Source organism: Esox lucius, chromosome 8, assembly GCF_011004845.1.
Source record: "Esox lucius isolate fEsoLuc1 chromosome 8, fEsoLuc1.pri, whole genome shotgun sequence".
In the NCBI taxonomy this organism is placed as follows: domain Eukaryota; kingdom Metazoa; phylum Chordata; class Actinopteri; order Esociformes; family Esocidae; genus Esox; species Esox lucius.
The window spans coordinates 27,439,585-27,465,122 of NC_047576.1; the positions used below are offsets into that span (position 1 = coordinate 27,439,585).

The following is a 25,538-nucleotide window of genomic DNA, read 5'->3' on the forward strand; positions in this document are numbered from 1 at the left end:
AGTTCCAAAGAGACCAAATAGTTAGTGCCCAAATTGCAGGTGAATCAGCCAGAAAAACTGCTATATTATTTTGTGTCAAGTGGAACAGTCTCAGATATTAATATGGTGTTAGGTACTTCTGTTATTTTGTCCACCACCTGTATGTAAGTAATTGTCATTGGACATGGATATATCCTGTGATGGGGCTTAGAGTACATAACCGCCTGTTAATTTATTTAATTCATTCAGTACTGGTAATTGTGAGGGGAAGCCGCTGTGAGCTTTCTATACCCCAACTTGATCTTAGGGATAGACAGATGTGGCTGAAAAGAGGCTTTTATTCTTTATAACGCTGACATTTTGGGGTTAAATAGAAAGCTTGTGGATTTTTCTATTCTGAATGTTGTTGCTATGAACGACTGTTTTCTTCTAAAGCCATCATTTTCAATGAATATATAATGGGTCTATGAGTCCCACGATTACCATTAAACCTACTTCATGAATGGAAAACAACACTTAGAGGTTACACTATTGAAAACATCAGTTTCTAATATTTAGACAAATAATTGCCAATTTGCATAACACTTACCGAGTTTTGTTTCAGTATGAGCATGATTGCTATAATTACATCATATTTAACTGGCAAATAAACAACCATGTGTAATTCAATTTTCTCTGCAGTTTATGCAAATATAGAAATGTTTTTGAGTACTTATATGTTTGACTTTTTAAGTGCTAAATTATTATCCCACACTACCACAACATTTCCTAAATGAAAGGAAAATAACAGTTTTTTTGTATTTGTATTTTCCTAAATATGCAGTCAAAACACTGAACAGGTGTGTTACAGTTCCGTCAATTCAATGTGTAGATAAGACATGGAAAAGTCTCCTTTTCAGCTAATTTAATGCATGATAATCAAAAAGCACTTCTCAATAAACTGAGGGAATGTGCTGTAAAATTCAACATTCTATCTTAACTGTTTTGTTGAAATACGAGCTCCGCAAAACAAAATCTCACCTAGGGCCCCTAAAAGGTTTGGGTTAGCCTTTGATTCAGGTATCCTAATGACAGGCAAGTACAGGTGTGCCTTTCTTCAGTGGTTCTCCATTGCTCCTGCTGCTAGCAAGGGGGAGGCCGGTGACATTAGATGGGCACACCCCAGAGCAATTCCTTGAAAGGCCTTCTTAAAGTTTGCAGTTGTGTCCAGTATTTTGTACCCTAATGTTTGTTCATTATTGTTTAAGATTTTTTTTAAACAGCTAGAGAGTTCTTTAAAAAGAATAGAAACATGGACCGTCCTTAAACAGTAGAGGCTTAGTTTTGAGACCCTGCAGTCTGACTTTGGATGGCAGGACCCATACGTGACTTGTGAGAGAGCCAGGCCAGAGCCTAACAAGTCCTGTGTAGAGTTACAAAATTACTTATTCTCACTGGGATCTGAACCGTACAAACTGAAAAGGAAATTATGATTATGGTTTCACCCAATTGGCAGAGGGTTTTTCTTAATTGTGCTGGGCAAAAAGGACACATTTTACAAGGCCAATACAAGGAATATTGTTGGTTCCCTGATTTTTATTCCTACATAAAACACTGACTCTGCATCTACATTGTTATATTATTGTATTTACAACATACAGAACATTGCTATTCCAACAATAAACCCTACTGGTCAAATCAGAAACAACATCTCCTCCTCCTGAAGATACTCTATTAATGTACCATTATAATGCAACCATAAAGAACATTAAGACATGGCATCCTCCTGCCCAACAAAACAGGGTCAGCATTAACCCATCAGAAATACATTATTAAAGAACATTCCTTATCCCAGGACCGTTCAGCTTATGAATATGCAGTAGGACTGCACAGTAAATCAACTTGATATCAAAAACACAAAACTGACAAGTGCAATATTTGTATCGCATATCTTAATCAGATGTAATGTCAGTTTTATATTTTACCCTGTTCAAGCTACTCCCTGCACTCCCCAAGCACTGCATAGAGGTTTGCGCTGTTGTGTTCCAAACTGCCAGTTTGCTTTTCAGTAAGTTCTTCTATATTTAGTATTCCAACAGTTCACCCAATTGCTTTATCTAGATCACACAAAAAAGGGTAATCACAGTGTTTCATTAGTAAAAAAAAAAAAAAAAAAGTAGTATAAAAGCCAACACACTTTACATCTGTTTTTGATAGATCTCTTTCTGCAAATAAATATAACCACCTCCATCAGTGACTAGTAAAACTTTTGATGGCATAACTTCAAGATAGAGCCACATGTATGTAGACAATGTTATATTTTCTTTCTCGTGGATAGCCAACTGTTCGGGTCTAGTGGTGTAAAGTAACCAAGCAAAATTATTTAGAAGTACTACTTAATTACTATTTACTCCACTTCATTCCTAAAAATTCCTAAAATATGTAATAACAGGTACCTGGCTGGCTTAATACTATATAAAGAATGAGAAATTATTCATTGCATTTACTTTCAATGCTTGAGTATGTTTGTTATTACATATACTGGATGACTTTCAGTTTAACTTGAGGTATGACAAATGGGAATGTTTTCCATCACTGGCTGGAGTTACTGACGTACTGTTACTGATGAGTTACTGATGTATTGTTGAATTTCACGTCTGATTCCTCCTTTGTTCAAAATGGGCTGAAGCGCTTTTGAAAAAACTTTTTAACATGTGTTATTTGGGAACCAGACTTACGTATTAGTAGCCTTTGTTTTGGTTGTCCTGCCAACAAGGATCCGCACTGTCAGTCCAAACAACGATGATAGACATTGGCTATAAAACACAAACTGAACTAGCACTAACAAATTGTCTTGAATTAGAGTACCTAGGCCAGTGTATGTGGACGGGGTGTGCTATGAACTATGAACAAGGGGGTTGTTGAATCAGACAGTAGGAGTCATCCCGGCTTCCTCATGTTCAGCTTGACTGCTTGTACTGGTTTACCTGTTGAAAAACAGGAGCACAACATGGGCTCAAAACGTGCCCTGGTCCCTTGGTGATTGGTGGTAAGAGACGCATATAATCATACAGATCCAAAACATAAAAACCAAGTAACATGCAGTATCTGTCAAGGAGTGCAAATGACTCAGATTAGTGCAACAGATTGGTCATGTTCTAAGACATAGTCAGGTCTAATGGCAGCAATCTGCAATTAGCAATCTGGTCTAGTGGTTGGAATCTTCTAGTTTCACCTCGGTAGTTCACCCCTGTCTACACGTCTCCCCCTCTCCTTCATGCCGATCTACGAGTAAAGAATTTTAAAGAGGAAGACAACCATTATTTCAAACAGTATTTATTTGAAAGTAACAGGGTTAATAACAATCACAACACGGTTAAATTGAACATGAAACAGTCAGTTTCACTAAGTGGTCCATCCATACAGTCCCGTTTGAGATATTAATAATAAGTTATCATGAGACCTAATCCATGGCTTTACACTTGTTCAAAATGTCAACAAGAAATATTGTACACCTGAGAGGCACTTCACTGTTCTATTAATTCATCTCTCAAAGGCAAAATAGGGAGAAATGACTGCAGCACAGCTCTGAGACGGGACCAAACGTTATTAACCCGGTCCATTTTTCATTTATTATCAATACCCACATTACACTTATTGGGGGGAAAGGTCAGACATCGGAAGAAATGACTGTTGGCGATTAGCGCACCTACAGGTATGTCTCTCTAGTCTAGAGTTTTCTGATTATTAATATGTATGTTAGAAAAATAAAAGAAGGTTCAGAGTGAAAAAGGTTTTGATGGAAATCAGTCTCTCCATTATTCCATCTTGTTCTTCTCTTCTCCATAACCCTCTAATCCTACAGAGGAACACCCTGTCATCATGATAGCTGGAGGAGGGGAACTGCTGTTACTGAAATGGTAGAAGTGGCCCCATAGTGCCAGGCAGGAACCAGTGTTGTTTTTGTCACCCTTAGTGGTTCGGTTTAGGACTGGGAAAAGAGCTGATCCTGCACCAGTACTAGGAAGGTAACTTCTGCCTGTAACCCCAAGGTTCTACCTCACAGCTTGGCTTTGCCTGGCTGCAGCTGAAGACTTTGGAGCTTCATGGCCATTCCCATGTTCCCTGTGATCTTCAGCTTGCCTTGGAAGAACGCCTGACGATTAGAAAAGAGGATCGTTAGAACCGGAAACCAGACGGAGAGACACTGATTATACAAATGCTTTTAACTGCTGCTATTGTTTTAAATACAGCTGCCGTTTTCTTTTTACTCTTTCTGCTATTGACTCCAATATTTTTTTTGTTCTACGGTAAAAATTATTACATTTGTATGACTGATTGGAATGGTTCAGAATAAACATATTGGAAACAAACAATTCAACTCGCCAAACAGCTCTTCGTCAAAGTGCAGCTGCTATTCTGGGAAGTGGGACGTAAATCACCCCGCAGTCAACACAATAGGAAAATACTATTCTGGTTGGAAAAACCAAACAAATGGAAATACATTATCCTACACTACACTCCGGCTTAGACAGTCTTTTGCACATTTTTATCGGTGTGTTTCATACAAACCCGATTCCAAAAAAGTTGGGACACTGTACAAATTGTGAGTAAAAAAGGAATGGAATAATTTACAAATCTCATAAACGTATATTTGATTGACAATAGAATATAGATAACATATCGAATGCTGAAAGTGAGACATTTTGTAATGTCATGCCAAATATTGGCTCATTTTGGATTTCATGAGAGCTACACATTCCAAAAAAGTTGGAACAGGTAGCAATAAGAGGCCGGAAAAATTAAGTGTACAGATAAGGAACAGCTGGAGGACCAATTTGCAACTTATTATGTCAATTGGCAACATGACTGGGTATAAAAAGAGCCTCTCAGAGTGGCAGTGTCTCTCAGAAGTCAAGATGGGCAGAGGAAAAAAATAGTGGAGCAATATCAGAAAGGAGTTTCTCAGAGAAAAATTGCTAAGAGTTTGAAGTTATCATCATCTACAGTGCATAATATCGTCCAAAGATTCAGAGAATCTTGAACCATCTCTGTGCGTAAGGGTCAAGGCCTGAAAACCATACTGGATGCCTGTGATCTTCGGGCCCTCAGACGGCACTGCATCACATACAGGAATGATACTGTAATGGAAATCACAACATGGGCTCAGGAATACTTCCAGAAAACATTGTCGGTGAACACAATCCACCGTGCCATTCGCCGTTGCTGGCTAAAACTCTATAGGTCAAAAAAGAAGCCGTATCTAAACAGGATCCAGAAGCGCAGGCGTTTTCTCTGGGCCAAGGATCATTTAACTGACTGTGGCAAAGTGGAAAAGTGTTCTGTGGTCAGACGAATCAAAATTTGAAGTTCATTTTGGAAAACTGGGACGCTATGTCATCCGGACTAAAGAGGACAAGGACAACCCAAGTTGTTATCAGCGCTCAGTTCAGAAGCCTGCATCTCTGATGGTATGGGGTTGCATGAGTGCGTGTGGCATGGGCAGCCTAAACATCTGGAAAGGCACCATCAATGCTGACAGTTATATCCAAGTTCTAGAACAACATATGCTCCCATCGAGACATCATCTCTTTCAGGAAATATCTTGCATTTTCCAACATGACAATGCCAGACCACATACTGCATCAATTACAATGTCATGGCTGCATAGAAGAAGGATCCGGGTACTGAAATGGCCAGCCTGCAGTCCAGATCTTTCACCCATAGAAAACATTTGGCGCATCATAAAGAGGAAGGTGCGACAAAGAAGACCTAAGACAGTTGAGCAACTAGAAGCCTGTATTAGACAAGAATGGGACAACATTCCCATTCATAAACTTGAGCAACTTGTCTCCTCAGTCCCCAGACGTTTGCAGTCTGTTATAAAAAGAAGAGGGGATGCCACACAGTGATAAACATGGCCTTGTCCCAAACATTTGATAAGTCATCTATGTTATATTCTGAATAAAATATAGAAATTTTAAACTTCCACATCATTGGATTCTGTTTTTATTCCTAATTGTACAGTGTCCCAACTTTTTTGGAATCGGGTTTGTACATATTTATGTGTGAGATTTCTGTTTTCCTCTGTGTGTTGTATGTGATCATCTGTATGTGTTTATATGTGTTCTATGTGTTGATCTGTGTGCGTTTTGTGTTTTTCTTTGTGTTCTCCTGCCTGGTTTAAAGACTTAAAGTGGACTGACTGTGTGTGAGGAACTGGGACTTGTTCGGGACCACACTGAGTGTTAAAACCCACAGAGAAACGTGAAACCAGATTAACTCAACTGGCGGCTCTCATAGCCAAATGTCTCCCAGTTTTGCTCAACAGCTAATCTCTCATGGACAGACTACGTAAACATAAATGGAACCATAGCTCTGTCAGGAGACAGTGGTTAGATAACGAGCAGCATTGTTTCCAGTGTCTTAGACAAATAACAAAATCACCGGTGTTAGTGAATTTTGGATGAGAATGGGATGGGAAATGTGGCCATTTGTGGTCATTTTTTAAAAAGAGAGTGAAGAGTTCTTTCTGGTCACCTCACCCAGCCTTGGCAGTTGGTCTTTTGGTTCAGGTTTGAACCTCAATGTCTCGTTAATAAAACATCTCCGACCCCTTCACTTTTCATTTTGTTGTGTTACTGACTAATCATTCACAAACTTTTTTTTTGTTGCAATAAGCTACACACATTAACCCATAATGGAAAAAGTGCAAATACATTCTTAGAAATGCATTTGGAAAAAAGTCCCATGTACACAAATATTCAGACGCTGTATTCAGTACTTTGTTCTTCAGGCAGCATTTCATAAGTCTTTAACTCAGGAGGGACTTCCATCTAGTCACCTTACCATACTTCATGGAGAGTTGAAGTGCTACCTCACTAAGGCCCTTCTTACCCGGTTACTCAGTCTGACGGGACAGCAAGCTCTAAGAAGAGTCTTGGAGGTTCCAAATGTCTTCTAGTTCACAATCATGGAGCCCATTGTAATCCTGGGATGTTTCAAGCAATACTTACTGTCTGTGGGTTCATTTTCCCCGTCATCAAGGAGAGCAGGTCTTGATCTGACATGGAAATAGTGCAGTCGGCTTTCTTTTCTAGTAGCAAACAAACAGGAGAAGAAGGGCAGAATTCAATACAAGGGACTACAAAAATCAAACATGAAAATAAAACTATTATTATCAATTCTTATTAATACAGCTTTTCACATATTCTCACTGTGAATGAGGACCAAGCCTGTCATTCAGCCCTTGTTAATCTTACCGGTGTCATTGTGAACACAACCTCGGCCATTCTTTACATCCACTATCCAAGTCGCTTCCTGACCATTAGGTCCATCCTTCACTTTAAAAGCAAACACCCCTCCGATCTTCTTCACAAATGCCTCCCCATCCTATCAAGAGATATGGTAGCATACATTACTCATCAGTACGGTTATAAAAAGCTTCTTTTTTTTATGTCATGTCCAAAGAAGATAGAAAGAAAAGTACAGAGAAGGCAAAGAATATAGAATCTCTATAGAATGCCAACAACCCCTTGAAGTTTTCACATACTGTTGTTGCAGGGCCTCAGAGTTTCAAGCACTTAAGGATTGCCCTTTTGGCAGTAATGACTCTGTTGAGATAGGGGTCTTCTAACTTTGCACACCTATATTTGGCAAACATTTACCAATAAGCTTTACAAAACTGTTAAGCTATGTCAATTATTTGGGGAGTGCCAGGAATCTTCAAGTCATGCCTACAATTATCTGTTGGATTTAGGTTGAGGCCTTCACTGTGCCACTCAAACACATTCATTGTTTTATTCCCACTCCACTGTTGCTTTGGCTGTGTGATTTGGGATTTTGGGAAAGGTAAACTCCTGTTCCAGTTTCAGATTTCTTGCAGAGCGTAACAGGCTTCCTACAAGGATTTTCTTTGGATGCGGCTCTATTCACTTTTCCTTCGAATCGGGATTGGGAAGTGCTCTATTTATTACATTAACATCCCCATAACATGATGCTGACGCAACCATTCTTCAAAGTAGAGAAGGTGTTCTGTGGGTGATGTGTTGGGTTTGCTCCAAACATTATAGGCATCAAGTTCCATGTTAGTTTCCACAGACCATAAAACATTTTGCCACATGGCTACAGAATAAGATTTTTTTTGTTTTTTAAATATAAATGGGACTGGTGGTCTCACGTATCTCACTGAGTAAGAGCAGGGTCTTTGAAATATTTTTATACTGATCCCAGGCCTGTCTTCCTAAGATGATGTCCCTAAGCAGTTCAGATAGGTAATCTAATGTGATGATATTTAGTCATGTAGAATAATTTCTATAACTAATATGAGTTCCAATGCAGGGTAATAAAACAGTTCTTACATGTGCTTGTCTTCTACTGTTAATGAAGAAACAGGAGCGGGCATGCCCTGCCCAGCCTGTACACCCTGATCAGCTTGTTTGCCTAGGGTGTTGTGTGTTCTCCTTCAATCTCTTTGAATCAAGTGTATAGGCCTGGAAGCCCACAAAAGACAGCATTGATAGAATACAATAATATTAATATTCTAATATTTCTGATGTGCTGGTCGAGCATTGCCTTGTTGTAACATACACTCCTGGTCTTCGTTCACACAGGGAGGTTTTTTTTGCACACAGTGGTATTTGTACTAATCATATCAGCATAGAATTGGGCCGCCAGTGTAGACACAACAAAGTAGCCCTAGAGAGATTGGAAATAATTTGATGGTGAACTTCAAATTGCAATTCTTGAAAGTTAAGAGGATCTATGTTGTCCACAGATACAAATACTGTTAAATAAATAGATATTGCAAGCTGTAGGCATTTAGAATTGAACATCACTTGCCCTGTATATGAGTTAAATGATGCTGGGTTACAATTTATTTTCAGAGTCCCAATTTCCATATCTGTTGATAGGCAACTGCTTGCTAAGGTTAGGGTTAGGTTTAGAGTAAGGATTAAGGTAAGGGTTAGGGTTAAGATAAAGGTTAAGGATAGGGTAAGGGTTATTAGATAGTTGAAATGTTACTGATAGTCAGTCGATAATCTGTAGAGCTCCTACAGGCAACTCTCAAAATAAAGTGTTAGCTGATTCTAAATGAATCATCTATTTATTAAAAAGTGTTTATATCATCATGTATTGCACTAAAGAAACATAGAAAAAAATCTAACCCACACCTGTTGAAGCAATGAGCATGTAATCAATCTTTAGAAGATGTCTCCTATTTCTGCTACTGTCATTGTAAATGTTTTATGTTTTTTTTTTCTGTTTCTTTAGTGCAATAAATGATGATAGAAACAGTGTTTAATAAATAGATGATTAAACACTGTTTCTATCATCATTTATTGCACAAAAGAAACAGAAAAAATCAAATCCACACCTGTTGAAGCAATGAGAAAGTAATCAATCTTTAGAAGATGTCTCCTACTTCTGCTATTGTCATTGTAAATGTTTTATGTTTTTTGGAATGAACACAGATGAATGGAAATCTGGCTAGTGGCACAAAGAGATGTTCATCGTCCAGTTTGGGATGTTTATAGAAAAGGATGAGATCAGCTGCCAAGGAACACAACTTTAGAGTGCACCACCATTTATCTGACTGATTCAACAACATAACATGACATTTAGAAATGACATTTGCTGGGAATTGTTCCACTTGTGCTGCCAACTAAATGGAATATAAATAGTTTCTCCTTCATGTAATACAGTATCATCCACATGAATAGCCCTAGTTAAATGGCAGTGGAGGGAATAATCCAAGGTCACAATATACTAATGTTAGAGGTGAAGGGTCAGAAAAAAATATAAATATTTGTGTGAAAACCAGATGATGGTTTGTAGCATAATCGGCTAACCTAATAATTTGCCATATTCCAATGGCCTGCGTTCCAGTTTTTACTATTTTAAAGCGAACGCAGAATTTAAGGAATGTACCTCCTCCAGCTTCTTGTTGATCTCCTGGAAGACTGCATGGGCTTTGAACCCACTCAGGCTACCCTCTGCATTGGTGTTAACTGCCTGGATCCTCTTGAAGCTAGAGACGAAATAATGACAGGAAAGGAAAGTGAGATAGAGAGGGGGAGAGAGAACACAATAGACAGCGTGACAAGAGATCTGTGATACATAACTGTATGCATATTGTATATTGAGGCAATTCGTTTTATTAATTTGGATCTCTTTTTGCTTTTGTAGCTCTTTTTTAGGGGTTGAAAACGTAATTGCATAAATAATTTATGACTAACTTATTATCATATCCTGGAATCCATGTCATGTTGTAAAACCCCAGTGTCATTAACGGGTTATTTACACAGGTTACCTCTAAACCTAAGGCGCAAAGGAAAGGTTTTTCTGATGTGTTCTCCTTGTAAAACCGCAAGCTAACAGCGGACTATTTTATTCTGAGCTACCTAGCTAGCTATGTTGGCTATCTAGCTTACCGACAGATGCATAATGCGATGGACCGAAGGACAACCAAAGGGTTGTGACAGTGTTACTAACCCCAAATACGTCTCACCTTTCAGCCTGTGATTCACGCATTTTGTAAGGTGAAACAACTATTTCCAAAAACACAGGTGCAGCTCGTGTCTGCTGCTGTATTTGTGAGGCAACTTTGTACCCAGTCGGAATTCCTTATTCCTGCTGCTCCGCAAGACCCAAAATATAGATAGCGGAAAGGAAGATGATTTGATCGACAATGCGGCATTCTACTAACTTTGACAGTGCATGGAGAGGACCGGAGAGGACCTAAAAGGTGCAGTCTGGGACATTTGTGATTCACAAAATTATTTTGTACATACTTTTTTGAAACCTCCATAGGCTGGATGTGTTATATGTTGTTTATATCTGCATAATCTATAAATACAATAACAGTCATACCCGATGATACCCTTTCTGGAACCCGTTTTGGATTGATAGCGCCACTTGAACAACCAGTGGCCTAAATCTAGGACTGCATGAGAACTTCGAGTCAGGTGTCAGCCAGGCTGATTATCTATTTATTCACCCTAAATTGTAGCCCTTCACTGTGATTAAATAACACCTTTGTTTATGTAATGTAGATTATTTTTCATTATGGGTGACTATTCAAATATCAGTGTTCAATATTTTATTTATTATTTGTTATATTTTGATAATGTTCAATTTTTCTTCCATCCACTTTCGTAATATCGACTTCAGAGTCAGCCAGCATAGTTTTTTGACCCAGTGTTTATCACACTAGCTAAGGAATCCTTATCCTGCGTTCGGGACTCAAACTGTTTGACGCAGTGATGCAGCAGTATTGAAAGGAAGTGACAGACCACTACATCACTCGGAGACCCTACACATCTTCAGTCATAATGCATGTTCTTATACCGATTTATTGACTCTTGACTGACCTTGTTCATGGATTGCACATTTTGTTAAGAAGCTGTAACAGGTGTCAAAACTGGTTACACGGTGGGCCATATGTCTGCAGGTTTTCGTTCTTGCCTTGTACGTGTTTGGTTAATTTGGTCACTGATTAGTTAAGATGTGCCCTAAACGGGTTGTCTTGGTCATCATTAGATACAAATTGAAAGGAAAAAACAAAAACACCACACACTAGCCTCTCTGTGAAATTGTTCTGACTCCTGTGTTCTAAAGAATGGTACGCTAAAGTTACTTTCATTGCGACCACTAGGTGGCAGCAATATAACTTCAAGGAGTTTTCTTCAATGCAAGGCCTGTGGGATGCTGGCAGCATGGTGTTGCCGTCAGTGCGGACCTTTTGGCAGCCTTCACTTTGATCTTGACCCATGTCCTAGATTTGAGGTTAGAAGAGGCATCAGGCAAGGATGTGGATGTTCACCTTTATTATTTATAATGGTAGCAGAAATGTTGTCTATTTTCCTCAAAATGGGAACTATATCTGGCATTGATTTTGAAGGTAATAATTTAATTGTCAGTCAATTTGCTGACGACACTTCTCTTTTTTAAGAAATGAACAGCAAATTCCCATAGCACTTAAGTTAAAGCTTTGTTGACAGAACATTTTCTAACAAATTTTTAAGAGACTGTTTAGTACAGCAATGCTTCCCAGGACCGGTATTGAGAAATTATATTTTTCGCCATTATGAGAAGAAAGAAGTGTGTAAAATTAGGACTGAGTTTCTTTCATTTCCCATTAATCCTAAATGTAAAGAGGTGCACTTTAAAATTCTGAATCATATATATCCATCAAAAGAATTTTTAAGAGCAAGATTTAATGTTGGAGATTCAAATTTATGTCAAATATGCAAGGCAGAGATAGAAACGGTTGAACACTTATTTTTTCAGTGCAATTTGGTAACCAAATTCTGGAATGATGCGTTGAGCAGGTTGCAACAAAAAATACCTGTAAGGCTGATACTGTCGTGGGAATTTGTTAAGTTTGGCCTATTTATTGAGGATAAAAATGTATCCTTTGTAATAAATAACGTGTAGCTTCTGTTGAAATTTTCTATACACAAATGTACATTTTTCAAAATCCCTCCACGGTTATTGACTTTCAAGGAGGAATTCCAAGTATATTTAGAGACAGTGAAAAGGATGAAAAGTCTGAAAGCAGTGTATTTGTACTCCTTATTGGAAGACTTTGGTTTTATAATTTGAATAACTACCTACTCCCCTACTTTGTTTATTCTATTGTTTGTTTATATATATATATTTTTTTAATATATATTTTTTGTCTTCATTGTACTTAACCTACTGATGGGAATGGTATTAAATATTGTGATGTAATAATTGTATGTAAGCTCAGGTTGTTTGTAGATTTTAAAGTATGAATGCCTCTTTGTTAATGTTCTGCAAATATGTTAATAAAAAATAAAAAAATATAAATATTTGATCTTGACCAGTGGTCCCTGTCTGAAAATGTGAGAAGAACACTGGCTTAAAGCCATTTACAAACAATTATAAACCCAGCTGACTACCATATGTAACAGTTAGGAATCTAGATAAACTCACTCTAAGATATTGTAAAAAGCTGGTAAAAATTGTCAATGAATGGAAGAAAGTACAACCCTAGATATGAATGGTTTTGTGGGGATTTTATACATACAACGCTCTCGACCAGAAGACGGTTGACCAATCACATTTGTGTTGTTATAACGCTTCAGCCGGTGGCTACAAAATCAATGAACATACGGTGTGACGTTTCCCATCTCCCCAAAAGAAGCTTAAACAATTACCTTTAAATATTGCAGATGAAGAGGGCAAATATGCATAAAGATGAAGGAATTCAGATAAACATAATATTTTTAGTAATAGCCAATGACAATTTAAACAATGGAACGCAATATGATTCAATATGCCAATGACTTATCCCATCCACACATTGCTACAGTCTTGGAATTAGCAGCAGGATAATGTATAATGTGTTTGGTTTGATGGAAATGGGGAGGAACAAGTAAACAGCACAAGGACAACCGTTGCACATGAAAAGGAGAGCTCTACATCTCTATGGGCCAAATCGATTCCTCCAGATTCCAATGACATAGACGTTGCCCTCCTCTGGAAAAGTATTACACTTAATGAGCTAGGAATTCATTTCAAAATATCAAAACATTTTCTAGCTGTTGTTTTTTGTTATATCAGATTAGGGTAAAGCAGGGTCGATATCCTTTTAATGTTAAAGAGAGAAATATATTCCTAGTAAATCTGCCACAATGCATAGCACCAGTGGTGTTTGGCAGGGCAAGGTCAAGAACCTGCTACCTTTTGTGGCCCCATCTAGACACACACTACCCTATGCTCCAAATAGGTATATTTAATGGGGGGGGGGGGTGCTTTACCAAGGTCACTAACATATTATGTCGTGTCCATTAATAATGTATACATTATTCTATCATTTATATTACTTTGTCTAATTAGCGTAAAGGTAAACTGAGACGTGAAGCTCTAGGAACCTGTTCAACGGAGGTTAATTGTTCCTCAGTTCCCAAAAGCTGACGCACCACAATATGTGATTTTCCTCATAGACATAATAAAGAGTAGACGCCGCATCGACCGCTACTGCCTACTGGCGCTGACGAGCCGTGGGACCGCCATCTTGGACCGGTCCGCCACTCCACTCAATGTAATCTGTATTGGCAGGTGAAACGAGCTGTCAGCGCATTTAATTAATCATACCTCAGTGAATACCTTACTGATTTTCACGCGGGTTTTTTTGCTGCAAAGGTCATACATGTAGCTATGATACAGGACACATGGTTCGGTGTATTTTAATATTCATAGTTTTATATTCATCAAAACTGTGAACATGATCCCCAAAAAGGGAGAAAAACAGGAACATTTCCAGTTGACTATCATTCTGATTGAAACACCTAATGTGTAAATAGTGGCAGTAAAGTCAGAAATATATATTTCTCTCTCTCTCATTTCACAGCCCCCATCCCAACATACACACATGGGTCCCAGTCTAAAATAGCAGGATGAAATGAAAAGTGAGTTTTTATTTAAACTGCACATTTACTTTGTTGAAACTCCCTTGAAAAGTCTGCAAACTTAATTAATGTAGCAATTTTCAAAACACAGTTACAAGTGCTTTTCAGAACCCAGAGGGAAAGAGATCAGGGCTAAGACAATCACAAGGACATAATGTAAAGATAAACTTCATTATACACTAGTTCACAAACCCAGTGTAAGGCAAAGGAGACCAACATTTGGATTCCTGGAGACACACACCATGAGGCTAGAGTTCATGAAACACAAACAAACAGAGGTATTTACAGACCCACCAACACTTACAGCAGTGTGACAGACCACTGTTTTCAGGCAGTTTTAAGCCATTGCTTTCAGTTTCAGTGTTAATCTTGTCAGAATTATGACAGATATGACATAAAGATACTATGTGTGATGAGTAAGGTTAAAGTACAGATATAAAGCTTATAATTAGTTTTGGGATGCTGGAATTTAGGATTAAAGTCTTGAATTGTCGTGGAACCACACACATGCACACGCTCTAAAACCCCTGAAAGAGGACAGTTCTTCCTCGTGCTCCCTTTCTGCAGTTCAAGAGAGGTGAGTTTGGTAATGTGGTGCAGCCTTATTTTGAGAAACACAGACACAACCAATGACAACAAGTCAGAATGATAGTTGTCGATGCCAAACTAAGTCTCCTCAATGTGTTCCCCAAGCAGAAAAACATCCTCCGTTCCAATCTCCTCCCGGACGATGTCTGTGACTGTCGACACCTTAGGAGCTGGCATTGGTGAAGCTTGGCGGATCACCCTCTCTGCAGCACTCAGCACCTTATTAAAATAATAATTTTAAAAAATACATTATATTTATATAGTGCTTTACACAGGTGAGACACCACACCGAATCATCAGGCGGCGGAAGATGGCCTGGAAGTGCCGATGGATTGTTATTCCAGCCTCCTTATATGGAAAACAGGCACCCAATACATACATTACTCACAAGACATAAAGATATTCATTAGGTATATTTTCAAAATTGTTATTAAAAGAACACCAACCCTACCTGACGCTCTGATTGAAATAAATAGGAGCTCCAAGTGATCTTGGCTGAACCTGTAGGTGAGCACATACCGCTGAACTAAATAATAAGCTTGTTTGAAAACCATTCTACTATCAGATGTTCTGTTGCCTTTATTTTAAGTGGGGTGGGTATGAGACATGAGAGGTAACTTACTTTTGTTAGGGTGAATTACACGTGAATAATACACAGTGTTGGGCAAGTTACTTGGAAATTGCAGTGAGCTAAGCTATTAGTTACTCTGTCATGAATAAAGCTTCACTACACAAAAGCTACCACCCAGTCAAATGTAGCAAGCTAAGTAAAACAAACACAGCAGTAGGCTAGTTCATTACATAGGAAGCTACTTTAAGTTGTGCTAATTTCACATGACAAGAAAAGTAGCTTGTGTGGCCAAGCTACTTGGTAAATAAAGGAGTTACTACTACTGAAAAGTTACTTGATTCTGGAAATAGTGAAGCTACCACCAAAATACTAAGTTACTAGCTAAGCTAGTACTGCCCAACAATGATAATACCGTCTTTTATTTAGATACATATATAATTAGCTGGCCAATGTTATACCAGTAATGTTTGCTTTATTTCTACAATAGCATTCTTGAGTCAGTTGTAATCTAAGTCAGTGTTATATAATATGACTTATCAAGTCTCAGTTCGCTGGGTGAACACCGGCTGGTGCAGTAAACATAGCCTAGCTAGATGGATACGATTTCAGTACAGTAATATCAAAGATCCTTGCTCCTTCTCAACTCTCTGGTAATATTCTAGTCACAAAATACAACCAATAATACGGTAATGTTAAATCTTATTTGTGAAAAGTAATCCCCCGTGCACTGCTTTCGATAGTCCGCCGATATGAGCAGGAGTATGCTCCACAGTGCTCTGGCATCGTTGCTTCTGCTGCTACGCAAATAGGAGTATGACCGGTCAAAGATGGCGGCCGTATTTCTCGCGCCCCAGCAGCCAATGCGGCGTCTACTCTTTATTATGTCTAAGATTTTCCTGTAATACCTCTTCTGTTTCCGCTGTCGGAAATTACGGTCTAGTCATTTATTTCTATACTTTGAGAATGGGCTATGTTTTCAACTTAATTAGGTAACCAGAGGGGAACGTGAACATATCTATCTACCTACTGGGAAGTAGTTGGATCTCATTCCTTGAGGAAATAGTTTGGCATCAAATAAATGCTAGCACTTAGCTAGCTGACAACAGTTCAAAGTGTATTGATACTTCACCATTTAGATAATTATTTAGTAAGCAGGTTGGTCGCTCCCAGTTCTCCCTATTCGACCCTTTCCGACGTTTATGTAAGAACTGCAAAAACGACTACAGTTAGAACCAATATAAATACCGATTATGGCGCATTTGTTCTACATGCAGTTTTATGCTACTCTTAAATCTGGGAATCTGAAGCATCTGAAAAGTACAGCTACAGCACTGACAAACCAGCGAAACTACAGCAGCAAAGATGGACAATATTTACATAAAAGCATTGTGCCTACAATGCACTACCAGAAGAGTTTACCCAGGTGAGTACATAAATATGATTTTCCTTTCTATCACGTTTGAATAGTTTTTGTTTAATTTACCCATTGTTTTAAATATCACGTCTAGTCGACATGACTTAATGAATACTCAAATGCAGTTCAGTTTACTTCTGAAAAGTCAATGACTCTGTTAGTAGGCGACAACTCACGTCACTACAGAAAATGTAGGTGAAAGTGCACTAGGTTTTGATGGAGAATACGGTACGGCCTCGAGAGGGGGGTGTTTCTTGCAAATATCCATTCATACAAGTAATGTATGAATGAAATTCCGTATAATACAATTTCTATAATGTTGTGATGTAATTCGATAATAATAAAATTTCTCAGGCTACCAATTCCAAAACTGGACGATACAATCAGAAGGTATCTGGCTGCTCAACGGCCTCTTCTCAATGACGACCAGTTCAGGTGAGTCTACCAGATACAGACACTTTGCTTTGAAGTTGAATCCTTGCAACTAAATGTGTAACACACTCCTTATAACGTTGGCAGTACCACAGAGAAAGTGGCACGTGACTTTGAAAACGGTGTGGGAAAACAACTGCATGAGGAGCTGGTATTGCAAGACAAGCAGAATAAGCACACCAGCTACATCTCAGGTATGGTTTTCCAATGTTAACCCAAACCCCAAGATGTCTTGTATCCATTGGTAAAAACGGCATCACTTGTCACTGTTATTATTTTTTACAGTGCTTATACCTCAGGCTTGAAAAAATTCAAACTCTACCTCTTTTTTTCAGTTCGAAAACAGATAATCAGTTGCCTTTTGTGGTTCATCAGTGACCTTTATCACATATTCCCACGCCTGCTAAAACTGCAGCTCAATTACTACTCCGGGCAGTTCTGCAGTTCATTTTCACAGGATTATTTATGCAAACTATAGAGCTCAGTAAGAAATGCTCAGGGCCTCTGATTTGCGAAGCAGTAGTCACTGCCTCACAGTTAGCTGTGTTATTACAAGGCCAGGGTTCAGATCATGCTTGTGGATTAGCCCAGGGATCCCGTGGAGGGCACTGCCATTAAACAGAACAATCCAGGTTTGGGGATTAGTAACTGAAAATGACTGACTTGCCTTGTAGTCAGGGCCTACTTGGTCGGGGTGTCATATCAGATTTAATTGCTCTCAATTTTGGAGATGAAAGGTACTTGTACTTGTCCTCACTTTTTGGCTTGGGTGTCTTCAAGAGGTGGTTGGGGGTGCAATGTCTGTTGTTTTTTTTATTTTTTTTATTTCTGTGTTTTATGCATGTCTTGTTTGATTTCTTTTTTAGAAATACAGCACCCATTCCTATTGTTTACATTTTGATTATTTTTTTAACGTGAGGCTTTAAAAAATAAATAATTGCTAAACCAGAAATGGTGTGTCTGTAGATAAATTAATATCTATATTTCTTCATGGTATGATGGTGCTTTGCCACGTTATAATCTAGAACAGATATCTTAGTAGAAAAAGGCTAAGTTGCTCCCATATTTATTTTCTATGACTGCTACTCTGCAGTAATTAGATGAAAATGTTTTACTTTTTATCATACAGCCCCTTTTCCCTCAAGTAACATAATCCAGGCCGTCATTGTAAATATCAATTTATTAATGATTTGCCTGATTAAATAAAATAATAAAAATACTCTGACTAGTCTTTTCATGTTTCTAGCCCCATGGTTTGACATGTACCTCTCAGCGCGGGAGTCTATAGTGTTGAACTTCAACCCCTTCATGTCCTTTAACCCCGACCCCAAGACGGAGTACAATGACCAGCTTGTGCGTGCCACCAACATGGTAGCCTCTGCTGTGCGATTCATGAAGACGCTCCGTGCTGGACACCTAGAACCTGAGGTTTTCCACCTGAACCCAGCTAAGAGCGACACGGATAGCTTTAAGAAAATCATCCGCTGGGTCCCCTCGTCCCTTTCCTGGTAATGAAAAGATCTCACAAAATAGGGATGATGCATTGTGCCCTCATCTGTTAGATTGCAGTAATTTGAACGATCAATTACTAGACAAGCTTTAAGATGAGAAGGGGGTGCAGAAAATAACTTATCAAAATCAACAACTTAAAAAAAAAAAAAATTAACTAGAGGTACTTGAATCTCTTTAATTCATAGGTATGGAGCCTACTTGGTAAACGCCTACCCTCTGGATATGTCTCAGTACTTTCGCCTGTTCAATGCTACACGCATCCCCAAGCAAGGGAAGGATGAACTCTTCACAGATGCAAAAGGGAGGCACCTTCTAGTGATGAGACAAGGCCACATGTATGTGTTTGACGTGGTGGACCGCAATGGTAACCTGGTAAAGCCAGACGAGATCCAGGCCCACCTAAAGCATATCCTGTCGGACCCCACCCCGGCCCCAGCTCACCCCCTGGGACTGCTGACCAGTGAGAACAGGGACACATGGGCCAAGCTGAGGGAAAAACTCTTGGCCGCTGGGAATGGAGAGGTGAATATTTTCTTATCTATTGAAAGTGACATCCTCCAAGAACAAATACCCAAGTTTAAATAAAAAATTTTAAAAGTTTAAATAAAAAAAATCTATAATTCAATTCAGGTATTGGGTCTGGTAGATAGTGCCCTCTTCTGTCTGTGCCTGGATGATGAGAGCATGAAGGACCACATCCATGTCTCCCACAACATGCTGTACGGAGACGGCGCCAACCGCTGGTACGACAAGTCCTTCAGTATCATCATGACCAAGTGCGGAAACAGCGCCATTAACTTCGAGCATTCGTGGGGCGACGGCGTGGCGGTCCTCCGCTTCCAGAACGAGGTGTTCAGGGACACCACAGAGAATCCGCTGGTGCACCCTGGCTCCCAGCCGGCGTCTGTGGACTCCGCCTCGGCAGTGAGGAGACTCCAGTTCAGCCTAGACGCCGAGCTGGAGGACGGTATCACCAAGGCCAAAGAGAACTTCCACGCTGCCGTTTCTAAGCTCACAATCGGCTCCATGCAGTTCATGAAGGTAGACGGTCGCTTTTGTTTGTTGTAGCACTGAAACTGGCTATTGTGGCGAGTTTATGTAGCAGCCATTTTGCACTCAGATAAAATAATGATGTATCTATGGATCTAAGGGTGGGAAAGAACAGCTGAAGAAGAAGAAGCTGAGTCCGGATGCCATCGCTCAGCTGGCGTTCCAGATGGGCTTCCTTAGGCAGTATGGACAGACCGTGGCCACCTACGAGTCCTGTAGCACTGCAGCCTTTAAACACGGGCGTACTGAGACCATCCGGCCTGCTACCGTACACACAAAGAGATGTGCCCAGGCCTTCGTGCAGCAGCCAGGAAAACACACTATTGATCAGCTGATCGGCATGCTGAGCGAATGCTCAAAATATCACGGACAGCTCACCAAAGAAGCAGCCATGGGTGAGTACACACTTTTCTACAGATGTTCGATTGACTAAGAGGTTAAGTTGATACACCATGAATATACAGGTATGTGATAAATAAATGAAACCCCAACATAGTAGCGGTAGCCAGGGACAAATAGCAGCCAATAAGAAAATAAAACATTCAACTATGCAAGTATTCCAGAAGGTATTTATGCACCACTCCATTGCTGTTGTGCTGTGACTAAAAGTCAGAAGTACTTTCGCTATACAGATCTTTCTTGTGGTATAAGTACTACAACTTGTATGTACTCACACTTCAGAGCATGTCCCATAAAAGGGAGTGAAACGCTTGCACTGTGTAGAGCCCTGTGTGACCACCCACCAGCATAGCTGGTGAAATGAGCACTCTACCTGTCAATGCCAAAATCTACACACAATTCATAGGAGGAGGGTGATCATTTTAGTCCCTGTTAATAAAGAAAGTTGATCGTGGTGTTAGCATATCAATACAACGTTGTGCCGGGAAAAATATAGATTGTATTCCAAATATACGAATGACATTTACATGTGATCCCTGTTTCTATGCTTTGTCATCACCAGGCCAAGGTTTTGATCGCCACCTGTTTGCCATGAAGTACCTAGCCAACTCCAAGGGCCAGGCCTTACCCAACTTATACCAGGACCCAGCCTACGCAGCCATCAACCACAACATCCTGTCCACCAGCACCCTCACCAGCCCTGCTGTCAGCCTGGGAGGCTTTGCCCCTGTGGTGCCCGATGGCTTTGGCGTGGGTTATGGCGTTCACGATGACTGGATGGGATGTAATGTCTCCAGTTACCCGGAGCGTAATGTTCACCAGTTTCTGCAGTGTGTTCAGAAGTCTCTGGATGATATTTTCTCCGTTCTGGAAGGAAAGCCTCTCGGCTAAAGAAAAGTCCATCTGACTTTTTGAATTTTGAATGTCACAGAGCCAACTGTTCACATCAAGTGAAAATGTGTCTGTAGTTGCAGTGTTTCCCAATCCTGGTCCTGGGGACCCAAAGGAGTGCACGTTTTTGGTTTTGCCCTAGCACTCACACGCTTGTTTCAAATGTTACCTTACCACTTACACACTTGATTGATGTAATCAACCTATCATCGAGTCTTACATTTGGATCAGATGTGTGTGTGATAGGGCTAAAACAAAAAGGTGCACCCCTTTTGGGTCCTGAAGACCAGGATTGGGAAAGACTGCTTAAGTGGATTTTGAGATTTGCCATTGGATAGTACAGGGGTATCCAACTCTTCTCCTGCAATGTCTGAAGCCTGCTGGTTTTCTGTTCTACCTCATAATTAACTACACCCACCTGGTGTCACAGGTCTAAATAAGTCCCTGATTAGAGGGTTGCAATGAAAAAATGGTGTGGAACTGGCTTGGAGTTCCAGAGTTGAATACCTCTAGTACAGTCTTTTCCAATCCTGGTCCTTGGGACCCAAAGATCTGTTTTTGTTTTTGCCCTAGCACTCATACATCTGAACCAAATGAAAGACTTGATGATAGGTTGATTACATCAATCAAGTGTGTAAGTAACATTTGAAAAACGTGGGTCCCAAGGACCAGGATTGAGAAACACTGCTCTAGTATAGTACATTGAAGGGAATTACTGCATTTAAAGACACTTTTACCCAGGCTTAATGTGTGGGTTGCAAGTACTAATATGAGTTAATAAGGGGATATTGGTTCATTGGAGGACATACTCCTATACTGTTAGGTATATAATTGACTGTCCTGATCAGATGCAGAAAGTTCTAAAAGGCTAAGGACATACCAGTCAAATACACTTGTTTGGCCATGAAAGAATAGTTTGAGTCAGTTTCTTCCCTTTATAACTAGCACTGCAATGTTTTTATCATATACTTAAAATTTGGAGGTCAGTGCTTCTGAATGAATGACCCTTTGATATGAATCTGTTCTAGTAATACTGTATTATCTACTGATAATATTGAGAGTACAACTTCATTCTTGAAAATGTCTTGCAGTGTAACAACCCCTTATCACATGATTCTATAAAACAAATGTCCATTCTCCATTTTGCTTTAAAATGTGAAATAATTTAAAGCGATATCTCTGATCCATGCTATTAAGGGGCAGACTAATTTTGTGCCTTATGGAATGTTCACTGGTAGTTTAACATATTTACTACGGTAGTTTAATGGAAAATGTGTTTAACTGTGGAATGATGAATAAATGTACATTTTGGCAAGATTGGAATTAAAGCTAGAATTTGTGATAATAATTTTTTTCAAAACTGATGTATCATGGTTAAATTATCACTCATTAATGTATGTTATGCAGGGTGATATGTAGATCTATCAGTCGCTCGCTCTGTAGCAATGCTGAAATCCTATATGTCAGAATTTCAGCGTAATTTTACATACTGTATATTTTAACACAGTACTGCCAAAAATCTCTCAAGCACTGAATTGTTTAAAGATATTTGCAGTGTTTATTTTATTGTAAAAACAGAAACAATAGATTAATTCCATGTGTTGTGGCACTTGGTGACCGTCAGTCTGCCACAGGAAAACTAACAGGACTATGCTAGCCACATCAAGACCCCCAAATGTTATTCTACCCCTAAAACAGCTGTCCTCCATCAAGATCTCATGTGGATGCATACAACTGATATATTTTGCAGAAAATGCTGTTAAGGTCACAGGGCAACCTGAAAACTCAGATGTTATAGAGCTCTGGAAATAATTAAGAGACCACTCTAAATTTTTCTCTACATGTATGGCAGCCATTCCATTCCAGTGTCATTCCATTCCAACACAGGCACGCCACATTTTAATTAATGAGGTACTGATTAGGTGTTTACCTGAACCAAATCTAATTTAACAAGGAACAGTATACCAACCACTGCTGTGGTCATCACTATCCTCTTGAAAATAGAACCAGCTGGATGGCAAAAACAGTGCAAGTAGTACCCCAAAGGTTATTTGAATAAAAAAAAATACCTATTCAGCATGACAAAAGTGTTGAAAACAATAGCTTTGAGTGAGGAAAAGGGTTCAATTCTGGCATCCTGAAAAGTACATAGATGGCGGTTGATAAGAACAAGGTCAAGCAACAGACATTGGGGACAACAAAGCTACAGACCGTCAGAGGGCGAAAACAACTGTCCACTGACCGAGATGACCGTCAACTCATTCGAATGACACTACAACCGTAGGATGACATCAAGAGACATACAAACAGAATGGCAAACAGCAGCTGGGGTGAAGATACAGTCTCGAAACAGTCTCCTAGGGGCAGTGCTGAAGTCACGCAAAGCTAGAAAAAAGCCCTTCATCAATGAGAAGCAAAGAAGAGCCAGGCTGAAGTTTGCAAAAGACCATAAGGATTGGACCGTAGAGAAATAGAGTAAGGTCATCTTCTATGACAAGTATTTTTTTTTTGCTTTGCCCAACAGCTGGTCGTCTAATGGTTAGAGGCCTACAAGCCACAGTGTCTCGCACCCACTGTGAAATTTGGTGGAGGATCAGTGATGATCTGGGGATGCTTCAGCAAGGCTGGAATCGGGCAATCGATTTGTCTTTGTGAAGGACGCATGAATTAAGCCAAGTACAAGGTTATCCTGGAAGAACACCTGCTTTCTGCTCTGACAATGTTCTCCAACTCTGAGAATTGGGACAATGCTCCATGCCATACAGCCAGGTCAATCAAGATGTGGATGGAGGACCACCATTTCAAGACCCTGTCATGGCCAGCCCAATCTCCAGACCTGAACCCCACTGAAAACCGCTGGAATTTGATCAAGAGGATGATGGATGGTTACAAGCCATCAAACAATGCCATGCTACTTGCTTTTTTGTGCCAGGAGTGGCATAAAGTCCCCAAACAGCAATGTGACAGACTGGTGGAGAGCATGCCAAGACGCATGAAAGCTGTGATAAGAAATCTGGTTTATTCGACCAAATATTGCTTTCTGAACACTTCCTAAGTTAAAACATCAGTATTTTGTTGTTGAAAAATGAATATAAATTAGTTTTCTTTGCAATATGTGAGTTCTGAAACAATGCATCTTTTTGGGTTATTTTGACCAGTTGTTATTTTCTACAAATAAATACTCTACATGACAATATAAAACCAGAGAAACCGATAATTTTGCAGTGCTCTCTTAATTTTGTCCTGAGCTGTATAATATTCCCACTACTAATAACCAGTTCCAGTTCTAATAACCAAGTGGAATTATCCCATTGTCTGTGTTTAGGTCCCACTTTGCTCTCTCTTTATCCTTTCTGACTGATTGTCCTTGTCCCTATTGGTAGCACGAGGAGGTACCAGCAGCCCATTCAGGTTGCGCACACAGTCCAGTTTCTCCAGGATGGCAAATCCATACATGCCGTCGCAAGGTTTGTCTCTCAGTAGTCAAGAACATGGAGATAACAGGAGACAGGTTGTTGCACCAGGAAAGCTGGACATGACCGTAGAAGGGAATAAACCCAGCAGCAGGACCAGTATCTGCTCCTTTGTGCAAAGAGGAGCACCGCCAGAGCCCTACAAAATTACCTCCAGCATGCTACTGGTGTGCGTGTTTCTGACCAAACTGTCAGAAACAGACTCCATGAGGATGGCATGAGCCCCATTGTCCTCTAGTGAGAACTGTGCTCACAACCCAGCACTGTGCAGCTCGATTGGGATCACCAGAAAATACCAGAATCGGCAGGTCTGCCATTTGCGCCCATTTCTCTTCACAGATGAGAGCAGGTTCACCCTGAGCATGTGACAGAAGAGACTGGAGACACCATGGTGGACGTTATGGTGCCTGTAACATCACCCAGCATGACAGGTTTGGCGGTGGTCTGTGGGAGCCATATCCTTGGAGGAACTCAGACCTCCATGTGCTAGCCAACGGTACCCTGACTACTATTAGATACTGGGATGAAATCCTCAGACACATCGCCGGTGCAGTGGGCCCTGGGTTCCTCCTGGTGCAGAACAATGCCCAGCCTCATTTGACCAGAGTGTATACACAGTTCCCGGATGACAAAGGCATTGATGCCATTCACATTCCCCAGACCTGAATCCAATTGAGAACCCCTTTGACATTATGTTTTGTGCATCCGACGCCACCCAGTATCGCCAGACTGTCCATGAGCTCAGATGCCCTGATCCAGGTCTGGAAGGAGATCACTAGGACACCATCCGCCATCTCACCAGGAGCATGCCC

General features: G+C 39.9%; 2 protein-coding genes across 2 annotated transcripts; one reads left to right on the forward strand and one right to left on the reverse strand.

Annotated features, from left to right (window-relative positions):
• Window positions 1–3,277: 3,277 nt before the first annotated feature.
• Window positions 3,278–10,607, reverse strand: scp2b (sterol carrier protein 2b). The gene is made up of 5 exons (XM_010864154.3): window positions 10,469–10,607; window positions 9,889–9,988; window positions 7,221–7,350; window positions 6,975–7,054; window positions 3,278–4,114 (listed from the first exon to the last, which is right to left on the reverse strand). Exons 1-5 carry the CDS (start codon window positions 10,489–10,491, stop codon window positions 4,019–4,021), a joined length of 429 nt encoding a protein of 142 aa, XP_010862456.1. The 5' UTR covers window positions 10,492–10,607; the 3' UTR covers window positions 3,278–4,018.
• Window positions 10,608–16,454: 5,847 nt separating this feature from the next.
• Window positions 16,455–22,576, forward strand: cpt2 (carnitine palmitoyltransferase 2). The gene is made up of 8 exons (XM_010864155.4): window positions 16,455–16,978; window positions 17,324–17,404; window positions 17,489–17,595; window positions 18,648–18,909; window positions 19,099–19,435; window positions 19,544–19,954; window positions 20,064–20,358; window positions 20,925–22,576. The coding sequence occupies exons 1-8, from the start codon at window positions 16,806–16,808 to the stop codon at window positions 21,251–21,253; spliced, it is 1,995 nt and encodes a 664-aa protein (XP_010862457.2). The 5' UTR covers window positions 16,455–16,805; the 3' UTR covers window positions 21,254–22,576.
• The last annotated feature ends 2,962 nt before the right edge of the window (window positions 22,577–25,538 follow it).